The sequence below is a fragment of the Diorhabda sublineata genome, chromosome 1 (genome assembly GCF_026230105.1).
Source record: "Diorhabda sublineata isolate icDioSubl1.1 chromosome 1, icDioSubl1.1, whole genome shotgun sequence".
NCBI classification, from domain to species: domain Eukaryota; kingdom Metazoa; phylum Arthropoda; class Insecta; order Coleoptera; family Chrysomelidae; genus Diorhabda; species Diorhabda sublineata.
In genome coordinates, this window is record NC_079474.1 from 29421637 (window position 1) to 29449323 (window position 27687).

At 31.2% G+C, this 27687-nt stretch overlaps 1 protein-coding gene across 2 annotated transcripts in view; it reads right to left on the reverse strand.

The window, feature by feature from the left end:
- The window catches only part of LOC130452417 (calcitonin gene-related peptide type 1 receptor), a 217279-nt gene that overhangs the window by 19795 nt on the left and 169797 nt on the right, over positions 1-27687 (reverse strand). For both annotated transcript variants that reach the window (XM_056791693.1, XM_056791692.1), the window contains one exon: positions 5135-5311. In XM_056791693.1, the coding sequence (XP_056647671.1) occupies positions 5135-5311 (177 nt within the window). The remainder of the gene's footprint in view (positions 1-5134; positions 5312-27687) is intronic.

The following is a 27687-nucleotide window of genomic DNA, read 5'->3' on the forward strand; positions in this document are numbered from 1 at the left end:
TTCATGCCCAGTCCGCCCAAGATATCAACATCATCAAGCCAATTTAGTGAGCTTAAAAACCTCTGACTTAGTCTTAGAACATTTAATTCGTATCAAATTAGAATCTTTTGTAGTAATTGGATGGAATTATGGTAGTTTTGGTTTAGATAACGACTCCTTATCAGAATTACATTCATTAAATGAAGAGATCAGTTACTTCTCTGCGATAATTTTTTCGATGGTTCAGGTGCGGGTAGTGTCAGGTGGATTGCAATAGAAGCAGAAGACGATTCAAGATCGGGATATTTTGAGAGATTTTGCATTTTTATTTCTACGTCTTTAACGTGTAATCTTTTGTTCCTCGCCAGAATCTTGGTATTGCAAATTTCATGCATCTCTTTCTATTTCGATACCAACCCATGAATAAAATGAATGAATAAATGATAAAAATTAATGTTTGTTATATTTGATTCGTCGCTTAATTAAAAATTCTTAACATCTTTAACTATACCATGTGGAGCCCATGGCTTGTCATTATACTGAACAGGATATTTAAAATATGCTTCATGGTTTTTATTTTCAATTAACCCAAAAATCATAAATCAAGCTTGACAAAAAGGAAAGAACATTTTTTGTTGAGTTGTTAATTCATGAATGTCATTTTTTGCACTTTTTTTTTGTATATTATACTCGTGAAGAAGCTTTTATAATGACACCTATTGCGCCGTCATGAGAATAAAACATTTGGATTGGAATGTAGGTTAAAATGTATCCTGTTTATTGATTTTTGAAAGAAAAATAATTTTTTAATATGAATTCAAATACAAATTTTGTCCAAATTTATGTAAAAATGTAAATTTATGTACATATATTGAGTTTATCGAATACGGTGGTATGTATAATTCTTTACATTAAAAGTCAAGTTGCTACTGTGGCAGAAAAGAATTGGTTTTTTCAACCCAACAGTCTATTCAGAAATTTCTTAAAACTGCATTCATTTAGGTATTGCTAAATAAGGTAAGAGCACCAGTGGCAGACACTTCAAAGAACAAAAAAATGAGGAATATCTTCCATTTTTAATGCAGGGCTATTAGGTAGTTAGGCCGAGCGCCCACAAAAGTAACGTGACGTGTGGCGTGGCAAGTGAAGTAGCAAGTAGCATGCATCTAGCACGCTATTTTGTATCAAAACAATGTAATTAATAGATTTAAGGCCGAGCGCCCACCAAAGTAACGTGACGTGTGGCGTGGCAAGTGATATAGCAAACACGTAACAACAAAATGACGAATGGTGTGACACAACGCCTACCTATGTATCTAGAAACTAGTAACACCAGTTGTCAATATGTCTTCTTCTTCATCGGATGACGAAAGTTTTTTGGCTTTAGTAAATTTAATCAATGTTAATAACGCAAATAATAAAAAAAGACAGTATTGGGTTCATCCATACTGGAAAAAGAATCAAAAAATTCTGTTCTTCAATTACACCAACAAAATGTATGTTAAAATCTGGATCGTCTTTCATTTTTAACTTAGAAAATTATGAAAAGAAAATTTAGAAAATTAATAAAATAATTAAAATAACAATATTTTTCAAAACACTTGTCACTCTAGTCGGTAAAAACACGTAACACGTGGCAAAAAATGGAACATGCTGCATTTGAATGACACCGAAGTAACATGTAGTTTGTCATATCATAGTCGTATCACTTTATTTGGCGTTAAATCTATTAATTACATTGTTTTCATACAAAATAGCGTCCTAGATGCATGCTACTTGCTACTTCACTTGCCACGCCACACGTCACGTTACTTTGGTGGGCGCTCGGCCTAACACGTGTTACGTGTTTTTACCGACTAGAGTGACAAGTGTTTTGAAAAATATTGTTATTTTAATTATTTTATTAATTTTCTAAATTTTCTTTTCATAATTTTCTAAGTTAAAAATGAAAGACGATCCAGATTTTAACATACATTTTGTTGGTGTTATTGAAGAACAGAATTTTTTGATTTTTTTCCAGTATGGATGAATCCAATACTGTCTTTTTTTATTATTTGCGTTATTAACATTGATTAAATTTACTAAAGCCAAAAAACTTTCGTCATCCGATGAAGAAGAAGATATATTGACAACTGGTGTTACTAGTTTCTAGATACATATGTAGGCGTTGTGTCATATCATTCGTCATTTTGTTGTTACGTGTTTGCTATATCCCTTGCTACGCCACACGTCACGTTACTTTGGTGTGCGCTCGGCCTTAGCTTTACGTAAACTGACATAACTAGAAGTATTCAAGATTTTTATTTATTAATAAAAATGCACTAGACTTGGCTTGACCAAAGTCAGACCCACTGAGTACCACTGACATACAGTCTTTTAATACTGTGAAACAAATAACAAAATTGAAATAGATAGAATAAAATAAACTAAAATAGTATAATTCTAATTATTTAAATGAAATATCATCATTATCAGTATCTGAAAAATGGAGATTTTACGTAGGTACTTGAGTATATATTATTTTCCAAAAACTTAGTTTTATTTAGATAGTGACACATGAAACCATTTCTATCCGATCTTATAATTTTTGCATGGAGATCCATTTTCAACTCAGCTGCTTGTTTCGTAGCACACGATATTAAATTAATCTTTGTTATTAGAAACTTCGTCTTTGCCTTAAATTTAATCTGGAGGAAACATAGGGAAAGGTCCCTTTTCTACCACTCAGGATATTTTCCATTGAATTTTCCTTGTTAACTCCACTAAAGTCAGTTGTTTAACACGGTAAATACATGAAAGGGATCCCTATTTCTAATTTACCTATTAACAAGTAGATGGAGACAATGATGGTTTTCTTAATTTTGAGGATTAAGTTGAAAAAAATCTGCTACAGGTACATTGTACAGCTCTGGTGCTATAATTCGAGTCAAAATTGTATTTCAAAAGTTACGATTTTATGTTACGTCTATTTGATTATCTGGATCAAATATCACTATTATTGGGATTTTTAGCCAGTTTTGACTTCTAAACATTCTATTGAACGAGATATGAATCAAATTATTCATAAACCCATAGAAAACGTTCGATTGTTAGGATTGGAGAAACATAATTCTTAATTGTTTTGGTAACGTTGCATTAGGCATCGCCTGAAGATTTTTTCGGTAGGTTGACTTGAGTTTTTGGATACTAGATTTTTCATTTAAATTAATCCCTCTCTCTTTCTAAGTGGAACCGTAAGTAAAAGTTTGGTGGGTACAAAAATCAACCTTGTGGTATTTTTTATATTCCGTTTCTACTTATTGTTTCTGCTTTTCAAAGGTGAAAAGATGAAAACTGAAATTTTTCCAAATATTTTGTCAACTGATTCTCTTATATGAAGAAATTTCTCCTATTTTTTATAATTTCATTAGAAATTATTTCAAGAAAGTTTTGTGTACTCATTTACGTGTAAATTTTATATTTATGTAGGGAATGGAACAAATAGAACAGATTTCTGTATGATTATATTTTAAAAAAATCAATTCAGTTTTTGTAAGTTTTGGCGCATAAGCTCCTTTTTTTAAAATATGTTCTCTATACCCACTCCCTCCCTCTTTAGTAGTTTCTAGCTGTATTCTCTGTTGCTACATCATTTTATTTTCACTGAAGCTCTACAGCTGTTGAAGTTTAGCGGTAATAAAGGACCCACTACATTATAAACATCATCACCGATAACTTGGAATTCAGTTGTTTCCAATATAAATAATTGCTTTGAATTCGTTGTGCTCATTTGTACAATGTTTTTCGGGGATAGTCTTTATTAATTTGATAAATAAGATGTTTCCAGCTTTTTCACTCTTTCCTTCACCTTTAATTTGGCCTCGTTAAAAACTGGGGATGTACAATACTTCAACTTAGGCCGAATATCATGTCTTGAGGAAGAGTACAGGTTACACTATATCACTTCAAATGTATCATTACATTTATTTTACTTTTTTTCCCCAAACATGACAAAAGCAACGCCAAGTCGAAAAAATATGAGCTGAATTGGCAACACGTTCAACAAATAATGAATGAAAACACGTTGGCGAATATTTACACGTTTCTTGTGATTGATTTATCCATATTAATAAAAAATGAATTATACTACGATTAAAAAGAAACATTATTACTTATGTAAATGTATATCATAATCATTTATTTTATCGTTTTCATACAAAAAATGCTGGAGTTCCAAAAATGGGGACCCACCGATTGACTTCAAATTTTGATCAGATACTATATCACACCTAGATGATTGTACCTATAAGGATTTCTAGTGTCTCGTAAGGGAAGAAATTAAAAAAAAAAATGATTCCTATTATTCAGCTTTGAAATAATTTCGATATTTGCTATTTCGAAAATGTATTCTGACGTTCTTCAAAGGAGAAAACAACTACTTTCCGGGCTTATGCATCGACGAAATTTGAATATTGAAAGCGTGACATCAATCAACCTTTTTGTGGATATCAACACCCCCTATGGCTCCCAACTACAAGGAGAGGTTTGGAACCACTGACTAGTTTAGTTTTTGACAAATGCGCACATGAAGTTAGTAAAAAAAATTAAAGACACTTATTTATGTGTAAAAGAAAATATAAGCTGTTTACATTTTCTCAAATCGTTAACAGAACTTTACATTTATGTTATTTATCAATTACAATAGTCGACAACTATTAAGGTTTTTTGGTGTCACGCAAGGAATTGTGATTAAAAAATTGTTTCCTTCGAGCTACTGATATTTTGTACCTATATATTTCTATGCTTTTTGTTATAGCTTTCTTCAATATCAGTAACTGAAAATAGGTTAGGTTAGGCTAGGAAAATTTCGTTTTAATCCCCAATTTTTGCGAGACGCCAAAAATCCTTTTAGGTACCATCGTCTAGTGGGTGATAGAGTATCTGGTAAAAACTTGAAGCCAATCGGTGGGTTCCCGTTTTCGGAACTCCAGTTCAAAAAAATGATAGAGCTACTATTTTTATTGGGAACATGAAGGTCAAAATATTTCATATCCAAATATTACAATATCAAACAACGTTAAATAAATTATAGAAGATTCTTGAAGCAAAAGCACGGCGAGTTCTTTATTTTCAATTTTATTTTTTTGTAATTATCTAGTTAATTGACTGTACGTACCTTAACGCTTGTAAGGACGACCGCGATGTGCCTGATCCTTGGCCTTCAGCTGGACCTTTTCTAAGCTTCATCACCACCACTCTTACTATGTTAATGAGGAAGAATAGATTGAGAATTATAGTTGCGGCTACAGGTATTTGATTGATGATTTCAAATTTGGTATCTTTAATCCAACACCTGAAAAAATATTTATATGCTATTTATTGTGATAATCGTGCGAATAAATCATTGGATGAAATAATTAACATAACAACTATTTTTATAAAATCATTCTAATACAATTATGGAAGTATATTGGTAGCTCATTGATTACGGTAATATATTATTGGAATACCCAGCGTTAAGCAGTAAACTCAATTTCAAAAGTTGTCAAAAACATCAAATATTTTTTTAAATGGCGGTATAATGATTTGGGTTCAAAGTTTTTTAAGTAGTCGCACGGAGCTGTACTTATGTAAGGGCACTATGAGTGGTCTGGCACCACAGAATAATACAATTTGGAACCTAATTTCATTTTTCTAGATGAAAGTGTGTGACCACATAGAGCTAGAAAGTATATTACAAAATCCGAGCAGATGTAATTCATCATTGAAGATTATCAGCCAAATCATCAGATCTCATTCTCATCAAATACGTTTGGGATTGGTTAAAAAAAAGCTTGCTTCCCGCAGCAAATCCTTGATGAGTTTCCAAGTAATTTTTCCTCATGTTTCAGATCAATTATCACAACAGTTCATTGTTCAAAAAGTAAATCTAAATTTATACAAGTAAATATGAATAGCAGTGGTGACCATATAATTACTTTTGATTTAGTAATCTCTGTCACGAATTTGCGTATTTGGTAACATCATAAATTTTCGTTTGTAGATTATCTTCTCTATTTTTTTAATATATGTGTTGTTTATATGCAAGGTCTAATATACTGTTATTGTCAAATTTTTCTCGAAATTCTTTATTTATTACTCTACAAGTATTATCAACATAACCAACACATCGTTTCTACATTTAGCTAAGACTGATATTATTATTTTGCATATTACATCCATGACACAACTGAAGTTTGATGGATATAGTTTCGTTGAAAATAATTACCATCATGTTAAATATTCATGAAGTCATAAGTGGTTGAATGTGTTATCATATCTAACTTTAATCCGGAATTACGATTCAAAATAGTGTGGATGAAGCTTACGAAAGCTTTAACTTAAATCTATTTCAGCCAATAGTCGAAAATAGTCGAAGTAAGAGTTTGATTGAAATTTCTTCTCATTACAGCTTCAGCACAGTGTTATTGTTCTGTAGGATTGAACTTTTTACATGTAAATTAGGTTGGTAGAGAATGGTGAATTTTATAATATGCCATTAGGCAGTACTCACTGATTTATTTATTCTAATTTCGAGTTTTTGAAGAAATTAATTTGTTATTGACCTCCCACTCCATTCGAGAAATTCAATAAAACCTCAAAATTGATTCGAATTCTTCCTCTACCTATCTATACACTCGAAGTGAAAGTAAATTTTAATAAACTTGTGGTGATTTTATTTTTTTATATTCGCTGGGAAGTTTTCCTTTGCTTTTTTATTGTGCTCACAAAACCTTCAGCTATCTTTCTGGATTTTCTTTTGTCTTAAGCAAATTTTGTGAGATATTTTTCATATGAATTCGTATTTTCTATTTATTTGGGGAACAGAACGAATATAATAGAACAGATCCCTGTTAGGTTATATTTTTAAAAAATATAAATTCAGTTTTTTTATAACTTTATATTTGTTCAACTCTTCTTTTTACTCGTTCTTTCTTCCGTAATTTCCATCTGTGCTCCCGTTTCCTTCCTCATTATATTTTTTTAATTGCAGTCTCAACTGAATTCCCAGATATTGGAGTGTGTTGAATTTGTGGTCTGGTAATTGTATCCTTTGTTGTGGAAACTCCCAACCTGGCAGCTGTAGAACTGCGCCAAAAAATATAATGTTTTATTAAAATTTGTTGTCAGAGCAATATTTGGAAACTGCTCTTTTTGAGGTTTCTCTCGTTATTCATTAATTTTGTTTGTATTCTTCTGGAAAACTGCATTTCCAAAAAGTTTTACGGCAAGATTTTTTGTGTTTTCGGAGCATAACCAATAAAATGTGACTAAAATAAACGGGCCAAAGATTATATCATGTCAAGGACTTCCGTAGAGAATTCTAACTGATATATCATCAAATGCTTTTGCTTTATTTTAGATGACTATTGCAGAAGATTTGTTCTAGAGCCCTCTCTATAGTAAATTTGTAAATCTGTATGTTTTGTTGATAAGAAGAGATCGTTTGTCCCAACATGCCACTTTATTTCAGTTTTATTATGTAACAATTCGTCTGTTCTTGAGTTTGGCGTCGATTAGTCTTTTTTATGTTCTGCTCAACATTTGAATATGTTACGACCATAATTGATGCGAATCATGAATATACACGCTTAGAAATTTCAATCAACTCAAGAGCTGAAGTTTACTGACCATTCAAGCGAATTACGAAGAAAATCGACGATGATGGAAACTTTCACCTCAGTGGAATCGTTAACCAGCAGAATTGCCACATTTGGAAACAACGAGTGATTGTTGAAAAGTTGATGCATTAACTACTCGGACCAAAGCCCACCGCATTTCAATGATTTTCATAGTTAATTCAGAAACAGCCATTTAATTTGATATATCACCAAATGATCAAGCTTCATTGAATTCTATTATTGCAAATGATAGTCTAGTCTAAAACCTTTTCTATACTCCTTAATTTGTATGTTTCGTTCATAAAAAGGAAACGATTCTTCCATCCATGTCATTTACAACAATCACTTCATTTTATTTCCATGTTGCGCCTATTTATCTTTGCTTGAGCTTTTCCTCAGTTATAGTCTTTGACATGCATTTTTTAAATTGTTCTGCAAGTGTGCCAAAAAACAATACATGTAAACGAGTAATCTACAAAGGATGTTTACGCAAGGTATACATTGTGCTAAGACACCGCGATCCACAAGATTCAGAGCAATTTTTTTTCAAATTTAGGTTAGCAGTTATTTAAACTATTTCTAAATATTTAGTAACCAAGTCTATTTCAAGTATATCGTTATTGTTGGTGTATTTCCAATTATTCTAATTAAAAACATGATTTTTTATTATATCATTGATTTTAAATGTTGTTCTAATATTTTTACCGTATTCATAACTTTTTAATCCATTTACCAAATATTGAGAAGCTTGTCTTATGTAAATAGGATCTCAATTATAACAATAATGTTTAATTTTATTAATGTGTATTTATATATCTTTTTTAGTGCAACATGTAAAGAACTTCATCAATTATATCAAATCCTCCCATATACTCACTTTCAAGGATACTAATCCTTTCGTTATCCTTCATACATACACAATAGAGATGCTCGTCGTAGTTAATAATAGAGATTAATGTTCCAAAAAAATATGATTCACTCTGCTTCACGTTTTCGATTTGACGGTATCGTATTATGTTGTAGTCGGAGATTAGAAGATGCTTTCTTCTCGTGTAATGAATAGATTGCGTATGATGTGATGATGTAACGGATAAACATTACAGTGAGAATGAGAATTTTGACACCGTCAGTCACGCTGATAGAAAAACAAATCAATGTGACAGAAATTTATTAAATTTGCCATACAAGCTGCGATAAATTTGTTGATTGAATGTATACAATGAAAATATGGTAACGCATCAAAATCTGGAGACAGACTTATATTTAAGACATTGCCCATACCTACGTCCATGGAGAGTTTCATCAAATATTGCAATGCAATTTTAATGGTTCAATGGTTATGATAGAATCAGTTTGCTTCGGACAATAATTAACTAGCTTTAAAATTTATTAATTCAAAGTTCGAGATCAATTTAGAAACATACAATGAAGTGGAAAATGCACGTTAAATTCAAAGGAGTCGACAGATCTGCAAAACTCTCAACAGAATGGTTCACAATATTGATATGGTTTATTCATGAAACTATATTAAAAATGACTCTAAAACACGAATTGTCCTTATTAAAATCAGTGATAACTATCGAGATGTGAGAATATCTTACATAGGAGTTTGTGGAGTTCATTTAAGTCGGGACCAAACGCAACATTTTTGTACTAGCAGTTACCAACTTTTTACGACCTATCTTCAAATATAATCTTTTTAGAGTACTTCGTCTATTTTATTCAATCTCATTTACCTAGTTAGTGTCTTCAGTTATTATATTAGTTATTATAAAAGATGAGGAGTTTTCACATACACAAAACTTGCATCACTTCATTATTGCACTCTATTACGATTTTGAACCATTAGGCGGTTGTATTAGGATGTTACCCACTTTCTAGAAATGTCCCACATATAGTTAATAAACATATGAAGGCGTCTGTAACTTAATTTACTGCATGGACATTCTCTCTTATTTAGATCGTCAGCGTCTCCAAGATATTGTTTATTAGAAAAAAATGTGCATTTTTTATTTTCGTAAAACATGCATTACTTTATTATTCCAGCCTTGTTCGAAATATCTGTTTCAAAAACTAATTTCTTCTCGAATATATAATGAATCAGTTCAATCATTATAATCCAGTCCCTTCCTTACAATAAATCTACATTTGATATTCACCGAGAATTTCTAGTAGACGTTCTTGTAATAATTATTCTGTCGCATCTCCTCGAACGAATCCTCTGTGAATCCTTCAATTCCAACAAAATTGAGTAGTATTAAGGGAGTACTGATGATAAAAATTATGATAGTTATATAATGTCTATGTACAATTATTGACGGACTTTCCATGACCTATTTTGATTAATAATTGTAGGTACGAGGTTTGAAGAAAGAGAATAAGAAATCTTGGTTGAAATTAAATATTCACATAAGCACGATTATGCCGTCTATGGATATCAAGTTCGACGCTTCACAAACTTATGTTAATCTTTGTGTTTTTTTAGTATGCCTTTGTTCAGTTTTTGCTCAAAACTTTGGCAACTGTGTTTTCCATTTATTCCTTTGGGCGTTTTTCTTGCTTATTTCTTTTGCTTAGCAAATCGATTTTGTCGTTATCCATTTCACAGAAGGTCCAACAAAGAAAACACAAGACATCACCTCTTCATTGTTAGAAAATCTTTGACAACCCACCATTTTTTGCACTCTGGCAAAAGTAAATAATAAGAGGGGATAAATCTGGCGAATAGATTGCATGAGGTAGGAATTCAAACATCAATTCAATATTTTGACCATAGCAATAACAGAAATGTGAGCTGGTGCATTGTATTGATGAAACAACACTTTCTTCTTAGCCAAATACGGCCGTTTTTGCTTGATTTCGTCACTCAAACTAAGCAACGTGGCGTCTTCAAACTTGAAACATATGCTGTATAGCTTATGTACTTTCTAATACAGTGGTATGTTTCAAGCAACTACCGCTGTCTCTAGGTCAAGCCAGCTACCTCGTAGTTTCTTTGTTTGTATCTTATCTTTAGATTCCTTGTTCAGTCAATTCTGGTAATATCTTTTATTGTGTGAAGTATTCCATTTTCTTTGCTTGTATATGTAGGATCTCTGGACTCGTTGAAAAATTGGTACATATTTCATTAACTTTTGAAATTTTCTTTACTCTTCGAAATATTTTATTTAACGTATAATATACTTTACCTGCCTCTTTTATTCTCAACTCTATCTCCAATAAAACATGTGTTAAATTGACCAACAGTTAAACGAATTCTTATCTGTGAAAGGTATGGTGATAGTTTGGTTATTAGAAAGTTGCAAAAACAAAAAGTTCCAAAGAGTTTGCAGTGAAAGGCAAGAAAAATCGTACTCTATAACTGGCAAATAACTGAGGAAGATCATTTTCTTGCTTCCGTACATAGTCTCTGTAAGAAAATTACATATTTAACACAGAATTCAATTATATATTGAAAAATATCGGTGCCAGGACTGTTCCATGTTTTGACCAAAATATTTGACTGAAATTTCTATAATTTCTAATAAGTTTCGAAAGCAATGTTGTGCTTGAAGTTAGTTTTCAACAAAAATAAACTCAAAAAAGCCAATTTTTCACCAAAATTGTTAAAAAAAATTTTTGGCTGAAACAAGCAGTGAAACATATTTTTTGTTTAAATTAAAATGTTTCACTTAATTAATCTCAAAATGATATTCTTAATCAAAATAAGGTAATAAAAGCCTTGTTTATACCAAAACAACATTCAAAGGATGATAGTTCACTAATATAATTTCTAATTTCTTTAATTTTATTCGATAACCCTGAATTGAAAGCTTCTAAAAGTTCAATTATTCATAACTTTAAACCGTTTTGGCCAAGTCCAAGAAAATGTTATCCATATAGCATTTCCTGCGTTGGCATGATAATTTCTCGAATGACTCGGTCAGATTTTTTAGTACAAATACAGTCCTACAATTAGGGAGGTTATGATTTTGTTCCCACACATAAATGTGTTAATTTTAAAATAAAAGTAATTTACGAAATTACACAAATTCTCGTGCAAGATAACGAAATAAGTTTTTTTAAAAAATGCAAGACAGCAGCTTACATAAAATGAATCTAAATCACAAAAAGGACCCAAAGATGGAAATTTTCTGTTGACTTTCCGTATACATTAACTGATTATGCATGCTGGGCTCATAAGCGCTACATTTTTACGTACAAAGGATGTTTCAAACGAATAGCGGTTCTATGAAATTTATAACATTAAACAGTTGTAAATGATACACCACAAGGAAGAGCGATTTAAAGAGTTTTACATCAATATAAGTATATCATTACAATATGCTCGATTCTCCCAAACGTTGATCAGTCATTCAAATAATTGTACAGCTGTTTCGATTCTTTTTTTCAATCCTGGAAGATCATCTGGTGATAGAGGAGCATACACACGATCCTTGATAGTCCTGGTGACCGTGGAAAACAAGCAGAGTTAGGTAGTGCACCATTTGAGGAAAAATGTAGTTGTGTTATTGGTCTAAAGACCAATAACAGAACGTTCCAATAACTGTTCGCAAGTATATGACACAAAAATATTGAACTTACGGGAGCCTTGTTGCATTTGTATCATCGTTAAACGATTTTTTGAACCCCTGTTTATTGAGGTGGAAAATCGAATATTATATCATTCATTCATAGGGATATTTCGTCGTCGTCATAAAATAAAAGTTGACATCGAATCATGGAATTTAGGGCTTCTATATGTTATAAAAGATAAGAACGTAGTCTCCGTACCGTCCAAACTAATTTCTTTTTTTTCTGCTGAATTACGGTGGAAATATTCTATACGCATTATCCATTCAAGAAACAAAGCAGTTGCTTCTTGGTTTCATGTTAGTTAAATGAATACTATGAAGTATTAAGACTCCTGTATTCATTTTAAAACACATGGTATAATTTCGGACTGTCTATTCTTTATACAAAGAAATATAATTTAGATTTGTGATAAGAGAGAATGTATACTCTTCAATACAAAAAATCTATGCGTTTATCTAATTCCATTCGTTACTTCTTTCATTTAAAAAATATTCCTTGGAGATTGGGTAAATTTTCATACTCCATTCAGTATCATCCACACAAGGTATCAGCACAAATGGAATACCTCGTAACAAATTTTCTCTTATACTAGTTATGAATCTTCCATAAATTGTTTTATTATCAAGTTCCAAATCTTTTCGGTCATGCAATATTCCAGAGAAACGTTATTCGGATTTCAATGTTATTTTCCTATCTATTTCTGGTAAGAGAGATAACTTTCCATCTCTCTAATTTCCTTCTAAATTTTATAGTTTTTATTCGCGTAGAAATAAGAGTTGTTTTAGTGGAATAAAAACAAAAGATCCATTTTCCTTTAAGTCTGGAGCCCTGATACTTCGAGGCTCCGCGTTATATGTAATTAGAGCGATATACCATAATACCTTCTGTGATGAATGATCGTTGTCTCTTTGAAAGGTGAATGATTTTTTAATGATACTTGAATGCGGGGTGATAGATAGGGATTAAAATCGAATTATCTTCTATATGCGGGAACTTGTGAATAGTTAACTATCAAAAAGTCAAAAAATTTTTATGTGAACTCGATAGATATCCTATTTAGAGAGGAGAACTTATAGAAGCACTAAGGACTATCCACACAAATCCGTGACGGGACAGCACCGTTGCTCTTCGTGGGAATTGTTGTGAAAATTTTGATTTCATAGGATTGAAAATTGATAGAAATATTGTATTGAAGTGTTTAAAAGCATCACTGACTAGTCGTGTCGGCATTTTTAGGCTGAAATACGAGTTTTTTGTAATCGATACATTTGTTGACCGTTTTTATATCTACTGGTTTAGTTTTTCGTTTATGTGTACGTTTTGCTAACGATAAGAATGACGTTCTGTTTCTGTTTAAAAGAGGTCTGAAAAGTGTATCGTATTTTTACTAGAGTCAGCCGGTTATTTGCTTTTCTTGTAAACGTTCGAGTTACGAATTTTAATTAAAGTATTCAGTTTTCACGAGTTTATTATTTACTTCACCTGATCCACAAAAATTCTACAACATATTGATTATACTCTATTTGGAAAGAGCGTAGAGTAATAAATGCTCATCATAAATACGAAATCCTGAAATTTTTAGTACGTTAGTTTACGTCCAAAATTTGGAATATTCAAATATGCCAATGATAAATATGTAACTGGAAAGAGATATATTTTACCCATAATTGACCGTACTACTACACTCTATTTTAATACTTTCACACCAACCTCTGAATCTCCCCAAAAGTAAGAAGACCCTCACCATCATAGCCGTTGCAATGGCTTTTTCGTAATTAATAAAATGTTACTATTGCTTTTTAATATATATATATATATATATATATATATATATATATATATATATATATATATATATATATATATATATATATGTCACCTACGCCATTGCCCTTAGGTGGACAGTATATTGTGCTGATTAAGAACTTATTTTATTGTAGAATTGCTTAGCTTGTGTTTACCAAAAGATTATTTAATTCACGTTTGTAATAAAAAATATCAGTCTTGTAATTGTTGGTAGAATTTATGTTAGAAATAAAGTTAGTTTTTAAAAACACGGTTCCAGTAAATTAAAAGTTTAGTGGCGCAGTCAGTAGGATAGTCAATCGGAAGTTAAAGCATATAACATTCGATTCGTTTCTACGATTTGTTGACTATTCGAACAAGTAAAGTTAAATTATTGGAACTCTTAGTTGGGCGAACTGAGTAACTCAACTAGAAGATCTGTGTTGTGCTAGAAACCGGAAGAATCAAGAGGATATTGGTTGTTCCTGTGCAGTTCGAGCCAATGGAAAGGATCTTCATTCTATTGCTGTAAGTGTTTTTAATGTCATATAGAGGAAATATTAATTATTTACTTGACACATCTGACGATTCTGACTCAAATTCTGATTCAAATAACTCAAATTCAGGCTCAAACTCTGTTAATACTAAAATAAAATTTAACTTAGCATCACCAAAACTTTTTTCTACGAACAATTTTAATAAAATGGCTACTCCACAATTACCTATTTTAAAAAAGGAGTATCTTGATATGATACCCGAATTTGATGGAAACAATGCATTACTTCCTAGATTTATAGAAATTTCAGAGAAATTAGTAAGTAAGTTTTATAATACTGTGGATATAGGGGATTTTCAAAATGAATATTTGATGTCCAGCATTTTAGCAAAAATAAAAGGTGAAGCAGCCATAAACATTTCTTCTTGTACGATAAGAACTTGGGAAAATCTAAAAGATGCACTTCTTAATACTTATGCTGACAAAAGAGATATTTACACTTTAAGTATAGAACTTTCAGAAATGAAACAAGGTAATGAAACGCCTTTCGAATTTTATAATAGAATTCAACATTTATTAAATCTTCAAATTTCTTATCTCACGACACATTCTAATGTTAGTGAACATTTAATTTTGGGTAATTACTTCAAAAATTTGGCTCTCAGAGTATTGCTACGCGGTTTAAAAGAACCTTTAGGCACATTAATGCGTACGAAAAATCCAGAAAATTTGAATATTGCTTTAAATGTTCTTACAAATGATTTTCAAGTTTATATGACCCAGAATAATCATCCGAAAAATGTTTTTTCACTCTTGAATACGCAAAATAATTCACATAAAAATAAAACCAATTTCCAAAATAATGTGGTATATAGGCAGCCACCTCCTAGGCAAAATTCTATTCCGAATTATCAATATACTAATCGAAATTCCGCATCAAACCCGCAAAATCGTCTTTCAACTTCTTACACTCCTTCTAATAGGAATAATTCAAACTTTTCTAATAATGGTCAAAACGTCTTTAAACCCAATCAGAACCAAAGATTTCCAAATCCAACTCCAATGAGTATGTCTACAAGAAATACATCTAGACCCCCTCAAAATTATCAAAATAGGTTCCAACACAATCCGAATCAACCTAGAAATTTTATCTCGGAATAACTCCATAATATAGACGATTCTGATTGCACTAATGATGAATCCGATAATTTTTTAGAGACACCAGCCTCGGAACCAAACCAAACATTATCGAATTGTTAAACTTAAATAATTCAGAAAGCGTGTTACCCTATATAATTTTTCCAGAACAAAATCTTAAGGTTTTAATTGATACTGGTAGCACAAGATCCTTTGTGACACCAGCAGTTGCTGAGAAGTATTTCAAAAAATCTTATGTCAAAAAACCCTTCCATGTAAAATCTGCCTTTGGTAGCAGTCAACAAAATTTCTGCACACTCATTCCAATCCCTAAAATGTTTAATTATAGGAAACCGCTCAATTTAGAATATTGCGTTTTCAAATTTCACGATCATTTTGATTGTTTGTTAGGATTGGATAATTTAAAAATACTTAATGCAATTATCGATTTAAATAATAATTTGCTTATGACTCCTTATAGTCAAATTAAATTGAATTACTTTGACATTAAAACTGGATCCACGAATTGTATAGTACTGCCTCCACGTTGTGAACAAGTAATTAAATTAAATATTGAAAATGTAAAAAATGGTAATGTAATTATACCATATACACGAATTGGGAAATTAGAAATCCCTGAATGTTTAACAAAAGTTGAAAATAATATAGCTTTATGTACAATTTTAAATCCTTCAGAATCCAACTTTCGAGTAGATTTAAGCCCTTCTATTAGTGTTAAGACATTCGATGAATACGAACAAACCCTCAACCCAAATTTTAATGAAATTTATTGTGAAAATGTTAAATTTGATGTTTCGAAAGTTAGAACTGAACACATGAATTCCGAAGAGAAACAATCTGTATTAAAATTAATTCAAGAGTATAGTGATATTTTTCATGTTGAAGTAAAACAGCTCACCTTCACAAGTAAAATAAAACATCACATTAAAACTTCTAATGAAATACCTATTTATTCAAAATCATACTGGTATCCTGAGATTCACCGAACGGAAATTCAAAATCAAATACGAAAAATGTTAAGTCCAATTCTCCATGGTCTAGCAACATTTGGATAGTCCCAAAGAAGCTAGATGCTTCTCAAAAGCCGAAGTTTCGACTCGTTGTTGACTATCGAAAACTGAATGAGATCACAATTGGAGATCGATATCCATTGCCAGATATTACAACGTTACTAGATAAGTTTGGACGTTGTCAATATTTTACAACATTAGATCTCGCTTCTGGTTTCCATCAGATCGAAATGGCTGAGGAGGATATTCCGAAAACAGCCTTTAATGTAGAAAACGGGCACTATGAATATGTGCGCATGCCTATGGGTCTGAAAGGAGCTCCTGCAACCTTTCAAAGGGTCATGGACAATATCCTAATGGGTATACAGAACGAAAAATGTTTGGTGTACCTTGATGATATAATTGTGTTCAGTACCAGTTTACAAGAACACATCACAAATTTAAAAGAAGTATTCAATAGATTAAGAGAATCTAATTTTAAATTACAAATTGATAAATGCGAATTCTTGCGAAAAGAAGTAGCATATCTGGGACATATTGTCACGCCAGAAGGTGTAAAACCGAACCCAGATAAAATTTTAGCAATTCAAAAATTTCCAATATCAAAAAATTCAAAACAATTAAAAGGTTTCCTTGGACTCCTAGGATATTACCGAAAATTTATAAAAGATTTTTCAAAATTAACTAAACCATTAACTATTAGACTGAAAAAAGATGCAATTATTAATGTAAACGATTCAGATTACGTCGAATGCTTTGAAATGTGTAAAAATCTGTTGATGAATGAACCAATACTTCAATATCCAGATTTTACAAAACCCTTTAACCTTACCACAGATGCCAGCAATTATGCTTTAGGTGCTGTTCTAAGTCAAGGCAAAATAGGCTCTGATTTACCTGTGGCTTACGCCAGCAGAACCCTAAATGATTCAGAATGCAACTATTCTGTAATCGAGAAAGAACTTCTTGCCATAGTTTGGGCAACCAAATACTTCCGCCCCTATCTTTTTGGCAGAAAATTTACAATAGTTACCGATCATAAACCACTCCAGTGGTTATTCTCACTTAAAGATCCAAGTTCAAAACTTGTTAGATGGCGCTTGAAACTTGAGGAATATGATTATGATATTGTATACAAAAAGGGTGCTTTAAATACCAATAGCGATTGTTTATCCCGAATTCAAATAAATATCAATGAAACTGAATTACAAGAACCTCAATGTTCTAAAAAATTACTAGTTTATATGGACAAATTTAATAAAAAACTCTCATCAACTCCCGACGATAATGTATCGCTAATAGTTGAAACAGATAACGAAAGTAATAATAATGAGAATGACGACGAAGATATAACTGTTCATACAAATGAGGAAAATCCTGTAATTGGTATACCAATTTCAGATTCAGCGATAAATGTTGGTAAAAATCAATTAATATTTTCGGAAGTAAATTTCGAACCAGCCGTACCTACTATTATGAAACTATATGAAAATAAACAAAGAATTGTTGTTCAATTATCTAAAAACAATTTTGAGCAAGATGTCATTAATTTCGTAAAAGAATACATAGTACCAAAAACTAAATATTTTATTTATTTCGAAGACCCAATTTATGAAAAATTCAGTGTCGTTCTACAAAATCACTTTCAAGATTCTCAAATTGACTTTGTTAAATGTAATAAAAAATTAATCGATGTTCCCTTAAATGAAATTAAAGAAGTGATTCAAAATTACCACGAAGGTAAGACTAATCATAGAGGACTAGATGAAACTGAAAATCAATTAAAAACTTTGTATTACTGGCCAAATCAAAGAGCATCTATACAAACTTATATAAACAAATGTGAAGTTTGCCAGTTAAGTAAATATAATAGAGTACACTAGGAATAGTATAGAAGAAAAATTTGATAACATTAATATTCATTCTACCTTAGATAGACCAAAGAGAGGGTTAATTAACGGTCTTGGATCAATAGTAAAAACAATAACAGGAAACTTGGACTCTGAAGATGGAGAAAGAATTAATTCAATTATGGAACATTTAAAACAAAACCAAGAAAACTTGCAAAATCAAATAAGAATGCAATATTCTGTTAGTCGCCAAATAACTGATAATTTTAATAAGACAATTCAGGACATTCAGTATAATGAAAAATTATTAAAAACGAAAATATTTGAGATAAGAGATATTCTAGATTTTCAAGCAAATGCGGAAAATATTAAATATTTAAAAGAGTTATTCAACGAACTTCTTATCACATTCAATGTAATTCAAGACATTTTAGAAACGGTTGAAAATTCCTTGACCTTCTGTAAACTTAGAACATTACATCCAAGTATTATAAAATCTCACGATTTATTTGTAGAGTTGCAAAAAGTGCATTATTACTACCAAGCGGAATTACCCTTTGAATTAAAACATAAAAATATTTTAGAATTTGAAGCCGTCATAGACGTAGTTTGTAAAGTAGAAAATAATCAAATTCAATATTTTTTATCGATACCCATTAACTATGATATTTTATTTAATCTTTTTTATATGTTACCTATACCTACAGAAATTGAATCAGAATACGTAACATTAATACCTAATTCAAAATTTTTACTTAAATCAAATAATGTCATTAAACCTCTAAATGACATTTGTACTCGCGGCAATATATTTCAATGTCCTAACCATTTGCAAGACAATAATAATTATGGATGCGAAGAAAACATATTGCTAGCAGGAAATTCTACATATTGTCAATATACAAAAATTGAAATAATTAAGAATCACATTGAAATTATTTCGGAGATAAATCAATTTTTGGCAATATTTCCCGTAGAAGAAAAATTAATCATAAAATGTAAGCAAGAAACTGAAGTGAGAACTCTTAAAGGCATTTATTTAATAGAAAATTCAGCATGTAAAATTATATTTAGGAACCAAGAGTTAATATTTCAACAAAAAACGTTTGGACAACCTTTTGTAATAAATGAATTAAATTTGAAATTAAATCAATTACACGTTTCTCCAATGAGGATTGATTTAAAAAAATTAAAATTAAAGGATATTTCAAATCAACTGGTAACGCCAATATTCACGGATAACACTAATTTTCACATTCCCAGTATTTGGACTATTCTTCTATATATAGCATTGATATTGGCCTTCTTGTGGATTTTGTATAAGAGGAAACATTCAGGAAGGACAAGTAAGAATCACCCGCAGGCAACAGAAGATGGGATCCAGCTTCCAGGAGAAGCTTCCTTCTAAAGGGGGAGGTGTCACCTACGCCATTGCCCTTAGGTGGACAGTATATTGTGCTGATTAAGAACTTATTTTATTGTAGAATTGCTTAGCTTGTGTTTACCAAAAGATTATTTAATTCACGTTTGTAATAAAAAATATCAGTCTTGTAATTGAAGTTGTTGGTAGAATTTATGTTAGAAATAAAGTTAGTTTTTAAAAACACGGTTCCAGTAAATTAAAAGTTAATATATATATATATATATATATATATATATATATATATATATATATATATATATATATATACAGTGCTTTTCAGATAAAAGTATCCACCTTTAATAACTTTTGTAATACTGGTATTTAGAAAAAATCCAAAAACACGTCAATTTATGTTGGAAGGGGCAAGCATTATGGCTTATTTAAACTTACTGGAAAAGCCACCCCCTCATCCCTAGCAGCATCCCCTTCATTTTTTTAAATTACTTTTCATATTTTTTATGTAAAATTTGGATACTCCTCTTTGAGCTGATTTCATAAATGTATAATACTTGTAGGTTAAGTGTGGTTGATTTATGAGATAAACAATTTTTCTTTTAAGAGCACAATTTTACTTATTATTTACTTTCACCTTATTTGCCTGTACTAAAATGGGTTGTACAACAGTTCAAACTCTTTAATCTTTTTAACTGTGCTATTTATTATGAAGTTACAATAAGTGTTCAAAATGAGTACCATTCACTTCGATACAATGGTATAATCTATTTTGAAATGCCTCTCTTACATTGCTTAATACGGCTGGATTTAATTGTCGACATTCATTTTCTATCCTCTCTCGTAAATCATCCAGAGATTCTGGTTGGGTAGCATGAACTTTTGTTTTTAAATACCCCCATAAAAAGAAGTCTAGGGGTGTTAAATCCGGTGACCTAGGTGGCCACTCCATCATCTGCCCTCTTCTACCTATCCAACGAGCGGGGAATGTTTCGTTTAAAAATTGTCGGACAGGCATAGCATAGTGTGGGGGAGCTCCGTCTTGTTGAAATACCAGTAAATCTTCGGAAAGGTTATCATCATTTTCTATTATTGTTGTACTACGTGGGTCAACCCCTTCCCTGAGTAACTCAAGATATGATTCACCATTTAAATTTCCGTTGATGAAGAAAGGTCCGACAATGTGGTCACCTAGGATACCACACCAAACGTTTAAACTTTTGGGGATGTTGTGTATGGAATTCACGCATAATATGTGGATCACTTTCAGCCCAATATCTACAATTATGCCTACTTACTAAGCCATTTAATGACCATGAGCATTCATCAGAAAAGCAAATATTGTTTAACAATTGTGGATTGTTATTGATAATTTGCGTCATTGATTCGCAAAACTCTAGACGACGATCAAAATCATCTTCATTCAACTCGTGCACCAACTTAACTTTGTATGGGTGGTACTTGAATTTATGTAGAACTCGGAAAACTGTAGAAGATGAAACACCGATCGCTCTACTTATTGTTGACAACGATTGGGGTTGTTGAGCCTCTAAGCTGACTTGCCCTAAAATTGCCACTTGGATTGCTTCGTTATTTACGAGTCCCTCTCGCTTATGCACTTTATTGCAAACAGACCCTGTTGTGGTAAATTTCTCCATCAGTTGAATTACATACTTATGAGTTGCATGTCTTCCGTCATGTAATTCGTTAAATATTCTAGCAGCAGCTCTTGCACAATTATTATTTTGGTAGTATAAACCTACAATTTCAATTCTTTCTTGCAAAGAGTAAACCATTTCAGAGAAACAAAATAAATAATGTATCAAATTACACTATCAATAGTGACTACAAATTCTAGTTGACAACGTCAAACTTTAATAAAAAGTAGAGTTTTTTGTTGTTTGGATTTTTTAAGTAGAATAAATAGCACAGTTAAAAAGATTAAAGAGTTTGAACTGTTGTACAACCCATTTTAGTACAGGCAAATAAGGTGAAAGTAAATAATAAGTAAAATTTGTGCTCTTAAATCTCATAAATCTCATAAACTAACCACTTTAACCTACAAATATTATACATTTTTGAAATCAGCTCAAAAAGGAGTATCCAAATTTTACATAAAAAATATGAAAAGTAATTTAAAAAAATAAAGGGGATGCTGCTAGGGGTGAGGGGGGTGGCTTTTCCAGTAAGTTTAAATAAGCCATAATGCTTGCCCCTTCCAACATAAATTGACGTGTTTTTGGATTTTTTCTAAATACCAGTATTACAAAAGTTATACTTTGTGGATACTTTTATCTGAAAAGCACTGTATATATATATATATATATATATATATATATATATATATATATATATATATATTTATATTTATATATATATGTAATGTTATTTTCATTAATTATTTACAAATATGTAAGCCAAAATGTTATGAATGGTAAGAATTTTCTTTTTAAAATGAAATAAGTGGACTTTCCTGTGGATTGCATATTTGTAATCTTCATCGATGTAAACCTTTGGCCTTCCTGGACCACTTAAATTTGTTTTCCTTTCCTTAAGAAGTTTGTAGACCGTTGATTTTTCTAGACCTGTCATCTTCGAACACATATTGTTAGGTTATCCACACCCACTAAAGGGTACTGATGTTTTAATGCACCATACACATTTAAAGCCATGGCTTTGTCGTTAACAGAGAGTGCATGCGTCTTCACTTTATGTATTGGGGTATAGTTTACAAAGGTCGACATATTGAATTTTGTAAACGTTTCTGTATTGGGAATTTTCTTTAATAGGACTTTTTCTTAAATTGAAACTTGTCAATAACCATTTAAGTATACCTCATATTTTAATATTTTAATATTTTATTACCCTCTTGCAAAATGTACCTAATTATCATTTTCCCAGAAAACATTTTACAAATCGTTTTCAAATTAATCTGCTGTCTGGTATAGGTATATAGTATAAATGGCGTGAAATATTTAGATCTCAACATCATTCCTTCTTTAAAATATCCCATAGCAATTGTTTTGGCCGATGAACATAGTTGGAAATTACAACTTGATGCAATAAATTTCTTAGAAAATAAATGTTGAATTCATTTGCTAAGGTTTAATAAGATAAAATAATAAATTGTTCTTAAATGTGACTACGGCTATGGTGGCCAGGAGAGGGATTGGTTTATTACTCTACACTCTTTTCGAATAGAGTATAATTGAAATATTGATTCGTTGAATTTTTATAGGTCTAGATGAGGATAAGTTGTAGTGAATGATGTTCAAAATTAATTGGTTAATTTATGGATAATATTAAATTTTAATAGGTTGGGTCGTTATGAATATAGCTTAATATCTATTGGTTTGACTATAAACGGCAATAAATTTTATGGGTTAGGTCGTTTTAACTAAAGTTGAACTTTATATGTTTCTAAAAGGCCTTAACATCTAGCTACATCTCTCCATCTTGTTATCATCCAACTACTGATTGCTTAAGCAACTGACCCGATAGCTAAATCAAATGTAATGAAACTCTTAGGCCTGACGGTAGCGTCGATCGTATTAAGACAACCCTCTAACCGCCCTAATCACCAATAGTTTCTTGAATTTCGTACTAAAAGTAATAATTGTTCTATACTGGTCTGCTCATTTGATCAGGTAGGTTATTCTTGTAGTATTCAGTAGAGTTCTAACAAGACCCACCTAGACAGTTTGTAGTGCCTTTATGTCAGAACAGAACAGAAGAACAGTATTTTGCCAGATCCAGAAAGTTCTTCAATAATGAAGAAGCCAAATAACTCTATTATATATATTTAATGTTGCTTATTATAGCAACCACGAGAACTTTGGTAATTATAGTCAGATTATTCGTTTCTGTCATCTGATTTAAATAACTTGGACACAATTTTTATTGAAATTTACAATGTATCTTGAAAATTGAATCCATAGAGGCTACATTTGGACTTGTTATTGGTAGATTTGTTACTCAGATCTCTAGTAAATATGATAGATGGACTAGGACTATTTAGAAATGGGTTTAATCGCAAAACAAGCAGAGGATATTTTTTTGTCAAGTTTTCTACATGTACAGACCATTGAAGGGCACCGTCAATATGTAGACCAAGAAACTTGATAGAATTTGACGATCGTATTAAGTCACTGTTGAGTTGGTAAAGTTCCTTTATAGGATAAAACTAGTTTTCTCAGTGTTTAAACAGAGACTGTTGGCGTCAGACCAGGACTTAATAATAAATAGATCTTTGCCTATGATAGAATATGCGAATAAAGTGAATTCACCATTAATTCGTAAGTCTGTGACATCATTAATGAATAGCAAAAAAGAACTGGACCCAGAACTGAACCCTGAGGTACACCCCTGCTCGCTGGCAATTCACTTGAAACATTACAATTAGCCTTATTACCAAATGTTTCCGACATCCAAGGTAAGATACAAACCATTTTAAGATAACACCTCTAATGCCCTAATATAATAGTTTGTTAATCAGAAGGTTTTAAATCGCTTCACATGGAGCAAGTCTGCGTTCAAGAAAGTACTTGTGAAGTTTTTTATCTTTATATGCGGTGAGTATTTTACCCAGCCTTGGCCAAGATAATATTTACTACATAATGTGAAATGTTTAGTTTAACCAATATGCTTCAATCAATCAGATGATATACTAAAATTTGTTTGTTGAATTAAAAGTCAAAAAATTTTTCACTAGAATTTTTACTTGATTGCAATAACATTGACAGCAATTGTGAGTGCATTTTGCATTGCAGCTTACAATGTCTTGCTTCATGTCAAACGACCTCATTGGTAATAGTACTTCGAATACTTTGAGTTACATTTTTTGTCATGTTATTATGTATGCCAGTTCATACTACTCTCGGGTACCTGCATTTAATGTTTTCAAATTCATAAAAATCATATGAAAAATGTATTCTTGCATATCAATATATTTATCTCCATCTACGCCGATGTAAAATTAAATGGATATAGAAGAACGAGTCGTTTCCTTATAGGACGATTTTTGTCCTCCCCCAATTGTAATATTCCAACTGTTACAAAAAATTTGAATGGAAACTGAATATATGTATGTATCCAGCATGTAGTGATATATATGTGGGATATTCTCTTTTTTTCATGCTCTGGGAATTTATCACTGAACTGAATTTGATGAAAACACGAATAGAAATACATATCGATCGGCTTAAGAGTTTTTATAAAAGACTAAATCCTCTTATTGGTAGACTTGAACTAAAGTAGAAGTAGTTGTTCCTGAAGACATCCACATTCTCAATTTTTTTCCACTGAAATACTTTTTCTAATCGAAAAATGAGCAACTTATGTGTGAGAACGTTGAGAAAACGATATATTTTATTTACTAGATATCATAAAAAACTAATTATCACCATTGGAACTTTCTATGTTTTCTCTAGCAATCACTATTTTAATGATGCTGCCTAATCTAACCTAACATAACCTAATCTAACCTAACCTAACTTTACTATGTTTTTAATAAATTAATTCAAGGTATAATTTATTCACACTTCGTATGTCTTCTAATATTAAAATTCCCATTATTTCTCTTTTAATTTTTATTCATTTTGATAAAACTTTTATTGACAGTAAAATTTATTTGATTTACAAAAATGGAACCGATTTCAATCTTTTACACAGTGGATCGGGAAGCTATTAATTGGGATAGTCACGAATGCCATTACTTTTTATAATTCATGGGTTCGTATGCAAATCGGAATCATATAAATAACTTATTTTTATTCTTCTCAAATGCTTGATAATTTTGTGCGAGAAAAAAATAAATGTACCGATTCGAACGCCTATGGCGTCACTATTGAAACCATTACTACAGCTTCTGCTACTTTATGATCTATTTCTTCTTACAGTATGTTCTTTTTTGATACTCAGTATGTAGCAAAAAATTGCTTTTAATCTCCTGATTGTGCCCTTAGAACTATGCTTCTTCAAGCAGGCTCCTTTAAGCTCTAGAAACAGTATGAACTGACACATGTAGTATCATTAGAAATAGATTTCTTGATATACCATCACATTACATACCATATCATTTCACTATGACTACTTACGTTCACATGATCAGATAGAGGTTATCGAACACATCTTAAAAGAGTCTTAGTCCCTCAAATAATTTATATATTGAATTTCGCTGTATCTTCGTCCCAGTTATTATTTGGTAATGAGGAGAATTTCATTAATTAATAAACATATAATATTTAATAACCATGTCAAGAAAATAACGATAAGAAAGGTCCGTTATATCACACTATGTAACGTTTTTTTTCCATAATGTGTCCATCTCGTGAAATTAATTATACAGTTTTTTAAAAATGTCCAATTATATTGTTATTCTAGTTAGGAACAAACTGATTTTTGCTGTAATTAGTAAAATGTGTTTTTGCTGCTTTATAATTGAAAATTTACTATTTTACTAATTTTCTCCATTTATTTCCATCTATTATTCTCTCAAGTTGTATATATCTAAAACTTCCTACCAAAATTTAAATAAAAATGGGGAAATTTATAAACTTATTCAAATGAACGGCAGTGTCTTGTCTTGCTTCATGGACACACTGTACGTAGAAATTGAGATTGTTTCGAAAAGATCGAGGTCTATCAATATTTCATTCTAATTTCGAGTGTTTCCTTTCCATTTTGATCGTTTACCCTCTTTTCCAATGTTCTTTTGTGGAATTATATCGTCCGCGTAAGTCCATTATTTGACTTTCATTCTGAAAATCATCGAAGGCGAATTTGAAATGTAAGAAAAAAGTAGATACAGAACAAATAAAATTCAATTACTAAATCAAACAACGTGAACTTCGGTTTTGATTCATAGCTAAGAAATTTATTGAATGTTATGAATCCAAAACTCCATAACTTTAAAAATTATATAATTATCATATTCAAATAAACAAGTACGAAAATGTGAACATATTCCAAATACCAGCGATACATTTTCAGACTAAACAAATTGTTTGAATTGTACTTTTTGAAAGATTCCATACATTTATAATCCATCAACTATAATATCAATAATCGATCGAGTTTTTGAAAAGAAGTAAATTCTGTTGTTGAATTTAGCGTATTTTGAAAGATTTTGAGCACAATTTTTATAAAAAAATTCGCTATCACTGGCGTTTTGTCCGTCCGTTCTTCTATCCGAATATGAACTTGAACCTTCCCAATACCGTAACGAATGGCGCTCCAAATGAATTCGTTCCAGAGGATCAAATAATTAGTAGTAGTTGGTCTTTCCGAGGCGTCTACGTGGAGTATTTCGTTGTAAGTGTTCGAATTTTGGACAGGCAATTCATAAATTTTTCACCACGATATTTCGTCGTTACATTCCAGGAGGACCGATAAGTCGCCGTAATTATCAGTCTTGGTTCGTTATAACTCTTTTTGAATCTCAAAAAACCGCGCCATTGATGCCATGAAAAGTAATTCGTTTGAGGTTCTGGAGGCCATATCAGCCGAGACTTAAAACAAGTGTATGGGAAACTAGATTAAACATTGGTATGCTTGTGTTGTCTTCAAAGGAACCTATTTTGTAGGCGATAATAATAAGATTTGTTCAAAATATTTTTTTTTGTCAGTCCGGGTCAAATTTAATTACATGCTATATATTCAAACGTTATCTGTCGCTTCATTTGAGACAGTTCTCGAAAAAAATTTGTTGGATTTGCGAAAAAAAAAAAAAAACGTTGCCGATTGTTTGAGAAAACTTCCTGAGATATCAAATTCTTCGGTAAGAGATATATAACTTGTTATATGTGTTCACTTAAAAAGT